The 12,302-nt window shown below is 36.7% G+C and overlaps 1 protein-coding gene across 2 annotated transcripts; it reads right to left on the bottom strand.

The window, feature by feature from the left end:
- Positions 1-921: 921 nt before the first annotated feature.
- On the bottom strand, positions 922-12,302 carry LOC113751231 (paired amphipathic helix protein Sin3-like 3). 2 transcript variants are annotated; one of them, XM_027295166.1, is made up of 24 exons: positions 12,152-12,302; positions 12,012-12,056; positions 11,750-11,905; positions 11,048-11,203; positions 10,752-10,938; positions 10,571-10,669; positions 10,216-10,389; positions 9,895-10,144; positions 9,304-9,440; positions 8,915-8,987; positions 8,274-8,548; positions 8,026-8,180; positions 7,558-7,673; positions 7,226-7,480; positions 5,199-5,846; positions 4,990-5,069; positions 2,919-3,557; positions 2,700-2,800; positions 2,480-2,618; positions 2,229-2,381; positions 1,942-2,105; positions 1,762-1,873; positions 1,480-1,657; positions 922-1,390 (listed from the first exon to the last, which is right to left on the bottom strand). In XM_027295166.1, the coding sequence occupies exons 3-23, from the start codon at positions 11,821-11,823 to the stop codon at positions 1,490-1,492; spliced, it is 4,155 nt and encodes a 1,384-aa protein (XP_027150967.1). In that variant the 5' UTR covers positions 11,824-11,905; positions 12,012-12,056; positions 12,152-12,302; the 3' UTR covers positions 922-1,390; positions 1,480-1,489. The 2 variants fall into 2 exon arrangements, with proteins under 2 accessions (XP_027150967.1, XP_027150966.1); XM_027295165.1 differs by having other exon boundaries at positions 922-1,657.

The following is a 12,302-nucleotide window of genomic DNA, read 5'->3' as shown; positions in this document are numbered from 1 at the left end:
GGATCCTGTCAATACAAAATCAGGCCCAGCAGTTGACTTTCATAATTGAATAGTGCACAAATTCTTTGTGCATTTTTCTGCTGCGCTGCTTCTGTTATTATCATATATCAAAAGGCAATAATTCTGTAGGCCTTTTCTTTTTGTAGTTAGGTGTTGAAGAAGGCAACATAGCTGCCTATCAAGTTCCACAGCCACCAATAAAAGGGGCTTCCAGTTATTGACGTACATTTTATGTTGTGCTGCAAGAATGTTCAGGTGAAAATTAGCGACAACTGCAGAAGTTGGTATAAGAAGAAAAGCACTATCTGGCTACAAAAGGTTCCTATAATATATAATGCTCTTTGCTAAAAAGCGTTGATTTCTTGGTGGTGAGGGGCGTCATAATTGTCACAAAAAATTATACCATATGAGCTATGCACTGAAATAACAAATTTATACAATCAAACAAATGCATAAATTCAAACTACTGCAAAGCAACATTAACTTGCACGTTTTAGGGGTTAAAAGTACCTAAAATTGTTTTATACCAACATTCATTACATTAATTGCATTAGCATACACATTAGTTTTGTTTGTGCATATACATTTTAGAGTACAGTTGTGGCAGGTAACTATAGAGGTTATGGATCTTGCTTGACGCCTGAACATGTAACTTACCGTCGAAATGGCTATCACTCACTTATCCAATTACCCCTTCAGCTAGTCCCATCTCCTAGATCAATAACTTGGACCATAGATGTTTTTATCTTAGGGCCGTAGCCACAAATATTTTTTTATTATTTCCCCGCAGTCTGCTGGCATGTGAAGCGAATTCAGCTCCCGTAGCCATGCAGTTTTCGTTGTATCTCACCCCTTAAAACTCCAGTTCTCATGAAATAGTCATCTTAAAGAAAATTAAAACTAAAGGCAAAAACAATGTACTTTACTGAATAAAGAGTTGTTTTAGTCGAAAAGAAACCAGGACATGTTTTTCCTACACATGCGTTCTGAAAGCAACTTGAAAAGAAAAGGCCTGAATGGTCACCAACAAAAGGTATGTATCACGGTGCCAATATATACACATCATTGCTATCTCCAAGATTTGAACAGAAAATGTAACTCCTAAGCCACTAGTATCTCTTTAGCTCATCCTTATTCATTTGATGAGAGCTAGATTACATGACAAAGCAGAGATCAAGTAGTATATCCACTTCTGGTGTAAACTAATTTCGAACACCTCTACCTAATGTGCATGGTTCACCACTGAAGAATACACTGACAGAAATATCAGGAGCTCTATATTCTGTACTCTGTATTGAAACCAAGAGAAAGGAGTCAAAAGAGAAAGAAAGATACCGATGTCTGAGGTTTCAGATCATGCAAGATACTAGGCATAGCTAACTCGAAAGTTCTGTAGTACATAAACATGAAGTTATTAGCATATATAAAGGCTAAATACTGTGAGAGATGCACATTCCGGAGTAAAGGACGAAGATACACCTATCAACTGTTACTCCTGCAGAACTGCATATTGACTAAACAGCAATTTGTCCCAAATTTTATTGAAAAAACCATTTGAAGACTTTGCATGCCCATTGCATGAGCCATTCTCATGCGAAATTCTCCTCTTCTTCCTCCTCCTTAACAAAAGGTCTTCAGTGTCTAAAACATAAAATACCTACAAACACAAAGAGGACACATAACAACCACTTTTAAGTTTCTACGAATCAATAGATTGCACTTGTTATTTTGTGCTTGAACTCAATGAGTAAAATAGAATACCTTTGATGTGTTGCAATTAATCTTACACTCCAGACCATTACGCATCACAAGTCCCTTACTAGCCTCCATGAAAGCATCATTTTCATCTAAATGCATATATTTCCGCTTATTTCTAACAAAATAAGAGTCATCAGTGTAAGCATAATTCATTCTACAAGTTACAATGTGTTGAAGTAGTACCTTCTCAAGTACAACCCAGGATTGACCTTTCTCTCAGGAACAACAACAGACAGAAACTCTGTCAGATAAGCTGCAAAGTTTGGATCCATAGAAACAGCATTTGAATCTGGTTTATCAAACGAACAGTCCATGAGCTGTATAGACAATCTTGTTGGCACAGATGACTGCAGTAGAATCATACAGATTACTTTAGAAGTATAACCTTATGAGGAAGAGATCATCCTGAAGAGGAAAAACAAATATACTGTTTTGAAAGAGAAAACCAGGTAAAAGTTGCAATAACTTACACATTCTATTCGATAAATGTTCTCATCATTAAGAAAGATGCGGACGTTTTCATTGTAGTAGCAATCAACAAATTTTCCCGGTTTTCTTGATCTCTCGTATGCTTGTAGTTGAAGAAGTTTGTTGTTCATCTCCTCGGTTGCAATAGTTTGTAGCTAGAGGAGACATCAGAGGCATTTAACTTCAGCTTACAGAGTACAGAAGGTCATAAATTAAGGTCACAAAGATAGATTACCAGTAGCATGCCACTCACTTGTTTGACAAGTTTATATATAAGCTTGTCCAATGTAAAAAGAAGATAAGATTGAGTTCCAATAATAGCCCGGCAGTCATCCTCAAACTTGGTATTATCAGCAGAACCATCTAGTAAACTGTAAAGAGCATTCATAAACCTGTAAACACGAGAGCTTTCAATTATAAGAATGGTGGTGGCCAGAAAGTCTGTTATAATGATTACCATGTAAATGAACTACCTAGCATAGGAGTCTGTTGGATTTGTATCATTTGAAACCCTCCATTTATTTTCAGCAGAAGAAGAATGCAACTTTGCCTTGTGTATTCTTTCATACAGTATCTGTCATATATCAAAGAACAACTTTCATGTGAGTGAAAAAAAATTGCATGTAAAAGCCCAGAAACTGATCCAGTCACACAGGAAGCTGGCATTTGCTCTCAAATAACAAAGTGCTTACGTGGTGAAGCCTGAAAAGCACATAGAAGGAATCATTCCCGTAGAAGATCTGAGAACCCTTATCCCCTTCAGGTGATCCTGGAGGAATTAACTTTGTTAGAGGCTTAGCTGCCTGCAGAAATCGTTCTGAGTGTGGCAAAACAGCTCCATCCCCTTCAACATCATGAGCATCTGCTATTCCTTCTGCCTCACCCTCACTTTCAGCCTTGTTATCATTTGCATCATTCTCTCCATCTTCATCAGGCTCTTCAGGAGAGCACTCCTCTCCATCAGCAGATTCACTTGCTGAAACATCACCATTTCCAGAAGCGTTCTCACTGTCCTCTGATGACCTACGAGCACTTTCTTCACCTTCATCATCACCATCGGCATCATTTTCTCCTACTGCATCTCCGCCACAAGTTTCTCCTCCTCCAGTTACATCCTGATGCTGCGTCTTATGAGCATTAACCTTTGCATCACGTTCCACCTCTTTACATTCTGCAAAATTATCCTCCTCAAAATCACCAGTAGGAGATAATTCCCCTTCCTCTCTCTCCATTTTGAAGTGGGCTACAGATTCTTCTTGGAATTTCTGAATTTTGATGCCTTCTGGAGCAGTAACAGCTGAAGATGACTCAGGTTGGGTACAATCAGCATTCTGTGAAATACAGTGTCCAAAACTAAGATTAAAAAACAAGAAGTGTCAACAGATGCTTACAAAATTCAAAAAAAAAAAAGATCCATTGACAAATCAAACTCTAAGTCAAGAGCCATGAGAGCCATGGCTGAGCTCAAAATATTGCAATCACAAAAGATCATCTCCAATATGGACTTTTAAACCCCACAAATTCACAACACAAACCAGCTCAGCTTCTAATCTTGCAGCATTAACAGCTCCAATTACTAAAATTGAGAGGCATCAGATCTTTCAAGGTTAGGAATTTATGAAAGAAGCAGTTTGTTCCAATTCATGTAGATTGTGAAGTGACTGAAGCTTCTTCTTCTTTGCCTTTTTTCTATTTCACCTAAACTGTATCCACAGCAACTTAAAACCAGATTGATGGAGCCATATTGAGTCCTCAAAGATGCAGTCAAATTGGTGTGTAATCAGCTGGATCAGGCACATACCCCCACCCGCCGGGTTTTTACTGAACCCTGGGTCTCATTGTTGCATTTTAAGTTTTATATTCTAAAGGTTTACAGATGTTCTTAATTGGTGTGTGTATGTCGGAAGGAAGGGATGCTTATGTGAGGTCACGGGCTTTAAAATAAGAACAAAAATTGCAAAGATATCTTTTTATCGGTCTGCAACAATACTTGTCCCTTAATATGGTAAAGAAAATACTTGTCTGTTTTACTTGAGAAAGTAAGTTCAGCCCATAAAATGAGTAACCGACATAGTGAATGATTTTTCAAAGGCTATTCACAAATGAAAGGCTTTTTTTTTTTGGCTATTTTCACTTGGATACAAGTATAGAAATATAACTTTTTTGACCAATTAGTAAATAAAATACTCCTGCAATGTATAGGCCTGCAAACCATCAAGAAGCACAGATGAACTAAAATATAAGTATGCTAACTACAGTGATCTATCCACCCATGAAAGGCAGCTGGCTTGTGTAGCAGTTTTTACCAGGTGTGGAAGAGAGACGTCTAACCCACAGAGAACATGCTGAGACCATATCTACTTCCCAAAAGAAACTATTGATTAACTTGTAAAAAGAATAGCCAAATATGAGGAAGGATTAGTTCCCCAGCGAGAAGTCAATTTGAAGCACTATTGGGTTTCGGTATAGATTCTACATGAGCAACAACAGATGCAACTCAAAAGTTTTAAAAGCATGCAACTTGTTTCTTAAAAGCATGCAACTCCTGTCCTGTGTGAAAATATTTTCTCCTTTTTCCAATTATTTCAAACATAATTTTCTATCCCACCACTTTAAAAGACCACCTTATTAATCAGGTGAAGATGTTTGGTGGACAGATGGGGGAAGGGGAGCACAGACTAAGTTCCTAAACAGACAAAAAAAAAGAGTGTCTATTTATCAACTGGATTATTCATTCCTAGCTAAATACACTACAGGTCATACCTGAGATTCATTACTAGCTCTCATCTGAAGCTCAATTTCAGCAGTGACATCACCAGGTTTGCCAGGAGTAGCACAGGATCCTAGAAGTAAAAAATGCATCACAATTTCGATTATGAGAATTTAAATGATGAAAGCAATTAGAAATGCCACAATGATTATAGGAAAGAAGCAAAGCGTCCTAAATTGATACATCATAAGAATTTTTGTACCCGAAGCATTTTCTGCATTAGCTCTTTCATGTCCATCAGCACTAGAACTAGTTAGCTGCTCGCCAAGAGAAGCTAGCTTGCTGATCTCAGAAAATTCATCTGCCACAATGCCATCATTGCAGATCTTTGCAGGTGGTGAAGCATTGCCTAAACTGTCACTCTTATGTGCTGCATCATGTGAGTCATCATCTTTAACTTCATTACCACCATTTCTTGAAGTTGAGCGTTCAGAGGGAATACTTTCCTCTGCAATTTTAGAAGCATCTGACTGTTTGCAATCAATGACAGATGCACTGCCAGGAGGACTACCATCACTCCCACAAACAGTATTGGTAATAGTTCTAACAGAACAATTGCTAGCCTTTCGAACAATCTCAGTGTCCTCACGCTGAGGCCTGGAGCGAACACCAAGCATTGGTTCCAGGAAAGTAGTCCAAATCTTCATAACTTTATCCAACTGTTCGGAGGTACAAACTTCCCCACAAGAATATTTGATCAGTTGATATAGGTCTTCATGGATATCAGGATCAGGATACTCAAATTCCAAGTGAGGAACTAAAGGCTGTCTCCTTCCAGAAATTGTAGACAACAGCATATCATCTTCTTGGCTCCTTTTATCAAAAATTTCTCTGATCTCAGCTAATAGTGCTGCATCAAGAAGAGCAACATCAGTGAAAGGAAATAACGAAAGAGACAATTTGGTCCCAGTCATTAGCTAAACTGAAATTTGGGAGATCTGAGACAACTTCTTTGGCTGTGTCTCTACTTTCTGTGATCAATACTTCTCCAGAAAAATTAGCCAAAGAAACATAAATCAGATGTTAGAAAAATCAATGCCATCTTTTATATCCATCAAATAAAGCAACGACTTTTAAAACCAAGGACTTCTATTAGATTTAGAATCTAATTCAAGAATTTTCAGAGGCAGAAGAATCCAAAAAGTTGGAGCAAGAACACTGAGTTTCACATCAAATTTGCATGTTTTAGGTAGCAAAAAATGAGGATTAAAGAAAAGGGGCAAAGGGTAAAAATTTTCTCTTGTCATATGCAGAGTAACAGGCAGCGTTAAGGATACCAGAAATGAGATCACAACAAGAGCTAGATGGTGTTCTGGCAAAGCAAGAAGAGATTAGGATCTAATCAGCAGAGAACATTGTTGGTGGTAGTGAGTAAACTCTAGACCATGCTGTAGGGTAGAGAAGTGAGCGGCGTTTAAGATAGTAGCACCTGACCTAAGCACATCTATGCAAAAAGTACATAGTAATTGAAATAGTGTACTGGGATATTATAGGAAAATAGTAGATAATGATGTTAGGATGCTTTTAATTAACCTAGTTCTTTTCTCTCACTTGAATTACACTTCACCTGTATGCCTTCTCACTATAACTTATAATAAATGCTTGACAAGAAAATGGTAAGAAATTTAAAGATGAAACTCGATAATGAGTCACGGCGGTTAGGACTGCATATGGAAACACAGACCCATTTGCAAACTGAGATGTACAGCTATATGAAAGAATATAGAAGAACTGATTGCAACAACGACGTGAACCCTGTTTCCACGGCTATTAGATATACCAGCTCCATTCGAGAAAAGTTTATTGATTCTTCCCTTCTTGTGTTGCACCAAATAAATTTCCATACAAAGTTAGGCATATTTGTTAATACATTTGTAACGGAAAAGGTCGTGGCTTGACACATTTCTTGCTTGTCTGTTAAAGTTAATACTGACAAGCTTATTGGCTACACATGTTTCATGCTCTCTTTTGTTTTGTTGAAAATCTCACTTTTTTTTTATTAGGCATATCTATGTGGTCAAAATAGGACATTCATTCCCCAAAAAAAAAAAGAAGATATGTGAAAAACTATATTACCTTAGTTACATATATTAACTCGCAAGACTTCCTGTGATATCTTTGTTCTTGTAATAATTTGCAACAAGAACTACTAGCTTAAAGAATGAGCATGGCATGGTTAAAGTATGGAAATAAATTATCCTAAACCCAAATAAAGTCAATTTAAGTTACCTTTAGTGCTCAAGCTTTTCGTGTCCTGCTGTTTAAAATAGAAGCTGCGATGATCAAGTGATTTATGATAGTTCTTCGCATAGATTTCAGCCCATACTTTGTTAAAGTCAGAACGACACTTTGCCCACTCCTCTTGTTTTTGTTTTAAGCGAGTTAATATAACTGGCAATGCAAGAGGGGCATTCTTCCTCAGCACATCCATCACGTCAAGCCCATGGTCACCATACAGACGTTCAATGCACCTAAGATTTAGAGCTACAACAAAATGAAGAGATGAGCACTAAGACTGACAGCATCGTTCTTGCTTACTGCAGCATTTAACAGCTGATTACCAGTAAAGTGGTCTTCAACACAAATTGGACTCGAGTCATCATTCATCTTGTCTAACAAATCTTCAACACGTTTTGTTGTTGTATTCACCGACTCTATCAACATATCCAATTCAAACCTGTCAACAATAGTTCTTTACAGATTACTAAACCTTATGTGAGAAATATATAATGGAAGCACAAAAGGTATATCCAGGAATATTTGTATATAGTAATAGACAAGGGAAAGTAGAAGCTTAACCAATGAAAAATTGCACAAAAGAAGAGATAAATGATAACAGTGATGAGTAATCAATGCATATTTAAGTGAATGCAATGACGAGGTAAGTTGACGCCTATTGCAGATGAAACCTCAAGAGGCAAAAATCAGACAGAAACAAAATGACTGGACTGATGAAAAAGAAGAGGCAAATAATGAGAAATTTTTGCATAAAAGAATAACGTAATAAAAATGTCAAGACAGTTTCTAACCGGTCATCTTCACAACGGAACAAGCTTTCCTCGTATTGGTTCTTGCGCATGTGTTTGAAAGAGTAATCCTCACTTCCAGAAGTGACAGATACCCAATGATCATTTAGTACTTGAGCGCCAATTTCAGTTCTGTGGCTTGCTGAAGGAATTGGATACTGTACAAAGGTAGAATCAAATAAAGAATGAGCAGAAATGCTTCTTAAGTGAAACATCTTTGACATAAATAAACATTACTGAATGATGCATACATTCTTTGGAAGAAGTCGATAACTGGGAGTGCAGCGCTCACAGTTAGAAAGGTCAAGTTCTTGAATTGGTTTTGCCAAAAACTTATCCTTGCTTGCATATGAGGAGATCCTGGGCCCAGCAACATCTTTAAAACCAAAGGCCAACCCTCTGTCAGATCTGTCCCTTTCTCTATTACTATGATCTTTATCTCTCTCTTCCCTGTCCCATTCTCTGTCTCTTTCTCTATCCTCTACCTTCACTGATCTAGAAATTTGTCCATCATTCCACAAGGATCCTGCAATGTACTAAATTAGATGGAGCTTATGAACCTTCCATGAATCCATCAAATTATCAGACACACAAAGAAAAGGGTTCAACATTTCAGTGATTTCAGAATTCTACCAAGGGCAACTGTGGTTACAATTCTCCTATATCTGTTGTGGCACTTATCCTAGGTAAGTAACTGAGCACTAAGCCAAAAAACAAAGAACTCTTACTTACGTTTACTCATAACAGCAGCAAGACAAACATCTACTAAAAAGGTTTGATCAGATAAATGCAGGCAAAAAAATCAAGGGAAGACGATTGAACAGTTTTACAAAAGAATATAATACTGTCAATAAGGAAAAAAAACAAAGAAAATGTGGAAATCATATATTACCAGTTTTATCACGAGCTACAAATTCATTGAATTCTTCCATAAGGTCTGGATGTCCTTCAAGCAAATTAGCCACCTGAAACAATGAAAAGTTTTCATCCAAATTCATGATCATACAAGCACAGGTATGTTCTGGGGTTTACTCAGTTTCAGAATATTTACAAAAGCCACAGACTGAATGATTAACATTTGTACTTTAAGAATCCATATATAACTTTGACTGAAAAAAGTCAATTGCTAAAAGATTTTCAAGCCTTTTAAAGTTTGTTAACTATGAATCCACTAAAAAGACATCCATTATAGGCATCATATCAAGACAGACTTCCAACAACTTTAAACTTGGACATTGATAGAAAAACTAAACGTAAAATGGAAGGGAAAAAGAGTGATACCTGATTTTCCAACTGGGATTTTGTGATTATTTCATTGCCGTAGTTGTGAAGGCACCTCAAAAATTCCCGGTAATAATCAGAATTCAGTAATCTCTCCTTCACCTTCTCACGGAAAGCAAGCGCTTGGCCTTGCATGCCTGGCACGGTATAGTAGGATCATAAAAGTGATAAGCATTGATAGTAATTATAGTTGGCCAAAAGCAAGCGATGGAAACATCTAGTTAAAATAAAATGCACGGGTTTATAATACATATTTCCCCACTTGTCACTCTGAAAACAACAAAGAAGTATTATTAAACCTTGTTTTCTATAGATTACTACAGTTACATAGCATATACGTCCATGAAAATTGTTCTCCTTCTTTCAGTTGGAGGAAGAGATGATGATGTTTTACAAGTTCGTAAGAGATTTTTACTGTTTTTTGTAGTGCTGATCTTACTCTGATGGTGTAGTAACAAATGCATAGAGCCAAAAAAAAGTTTTTTATTTTTTAATTACAAAAAAAAGGAAGAAGAAGAAGAAGTAAGGACACCTTCACGCTCATGTAAGAACTACCTACTCTTACAATATTATGCTCAGTATCTACCATACCTTGATGATAGTAAGCGCCATCAGAATCTTCCTTGAGACCAGATTTCCTCCTGTGAGAAAAATGATGTGTCCCATCATCTAAATCCCTAGCATCATACTCTTGTTCTCTTAGCTCTCTGCCTTCTCGTCTCTTCTCCTCTTCTTTGAAACGCCTCCTCAGCTCCTTGTCAGATCGCATCAGTACTTTCTCAGGATCCCGATCCGGTCGATCAACACTTGGGTCATAGTCCCCATATGCTGAAGAAGGTTTCTGTAGAGAACAGCATTAACAACTATGCACACTGAGAAGAAATAAGAAACTGTATCATTATTTGCAACTACCTTATCAAAATGCATAGGCCTTGCCATTGTCATGGGAGAGCCTCTGTCATCACGACGCAGGGAAGAATTCCGACCAAGCTGAGCATTACGGGCAGATGCTGCAGCTTGGGTCTCAGGTAAAAAATGAGTGAACTCAACAAGAAGGTCACTGTGGTCACGAAAAAGAGCAGCAACCTGAAAAGCAATGATGTATAGATCATACCATCTTCATCGATGACAATCTTAACAGAGAAAAATTGTGTTACTTAAAATTTAAAATCAAATGAATGGGAGCAGGCACACAAGGAAACATTAAAGGTTACAAAATAAGTAAATTGGACAAAAAAAAAAAAAAAGAGAAACAAAAGAAACATACCTCCTCATAAACCTCTGTGATTTTTTTATTCTCCTTTCTGTACATATTCAAAATGTCAAGAAAAGATTTATACACATGGTCATCACCTTGAAATCTAGTCTGTAAAACAAAGACCTTCAGATGTAAGAACATCAATGTTAAGACTACAGTTTGAAGTTCAACCAAAGCACAAAACTTTCACCTTAATTTTGTTCACAAAACTGATTGCTTCTTCAAATTCAACCGGCTTCTTCAAAGGAGGTGGTTCATTCTCAGGTGGAAGGATAATTTCATATCCCTTTGGTAAAAAGGTATTGAAACCCAAAATCAGGTCTCTGTGTCCTTTAAATAATTCCTTCACTCTCGATATGACACCGGATGTGTCAGTCCTACAAGCAAGCCATTCAGGAGTATAATACAAGAATAATCAATTAGCAAGCATCAAGGAAGGAACAAGAATGTAAAGAAAAGTGGCACAAACCCAATAAAGTCCCAAACCTTTGAGCTTTAAAATCCTTCATGACTTCAAGAAACTCATCATATTTGTCTCGTCTGTCTTGAAAGATGTCCTTTACAGCCTTGAGATATGCCAATGCATCATTAGTCGTTAGCTTCTGTGCGCCACTTCCGCCCATCAATTGTGATTGCCCAGAGCTTCATTATCAGAAAACACAAATTGGTAAATCAATCACTTGCAATTATAAAGATTCCCAAATTATGTCCACACTAAAGCAAGGAAGCTTTATAATTATTACCAACGAAATCCGATTTGAGCTTTACTTCTTCATAAATGTGACGCATATTAAAGAACAGTTCCCATTTCTACTATGAGCTGCTAATCTTTCTATAAAGATCTGATCTTTTACCTACTAGTAACATTGCATTCACCACGTGGACATTATAAAAAGAGCATTCCAAAGAAATAGAAGATGAAACAGCGATTGCTAAAACAGGTAATATAACGAGCACTGACACGGTATTGAAGACTTACTAATAAAACCATAATTAGCTTAGAAGAGCTACAAACTTCAATGTCGATAGACAGTTACATCTTCTTACAAGGAAAAAAAATGGTTATTTGAGAATCTAATCATCAAAACACAACCACTAAACCCAATAGTCACATATAATTTCATGTAAATGAAAAGCGAAAAAAAATCCAAAATATAATTCAAGTGAAAAGATGATGAAACAGCTTACGGTTCAGCCCGAGAAGACATCATAGGGCGCTTAAGTTGAGAACTCGTATACGTATCATCTCTTGACCGCTTCATCTCTCCGTTAATTATTCATCAATTTCGTCAAAAAATTTTATTCTTTTATTCACTCCAATTCCAGGAAAAAAAATCAAAATTCCTGCAACATTGAAATAAAACAATTGAGAAACATACTCATTCAGCAAACAGATCTAACAAACCACGTAAAAAACACAATCACTCAACGTAACAGCCATAATCCATACCGTTACAGAGATCACTCACGAAATATCGACAAATCCTGCAAAATTCTGTTCACAAGTTTCTCATTACTTGAAATTCACGAAAAGCATAATTAAACAATCATCCAAAACAAAAAATGTGGGAAAAAGAGTTAAAAATTTACGCTGAGATCCTTCAACTTCTGAAAAAAAAATCAACAATAGAGCTTTCCGGCTCTGTAATCGTCACCTGTTTTTAATGAATTTCAATTATCACTGTTCAAAAGAATAATATTTTTGCATATATTTATTCATATATTCAAGAATTTGAGCTGG

This window comes from Coffea eugenioides, chromosome 11 (assembly GCF_003713205.1).
Source record: "Coffea eugenioides isolate CCC68of chromosome 11, Ceug_1.0, whole genome shotgun sequence".
Taxonomy (NCBI): Eukaryota; Viridiplantae; Streptophyta; class Magnoliopsida; order Gentianales; family Rubiaceae; genus Coffea; species Coffea eugenioides.
The sequence above is the reverse complement of the archived record's forward strand: the minus strand, read 5'-3'. Positions and strand labels throughout refer to the sequence as shown.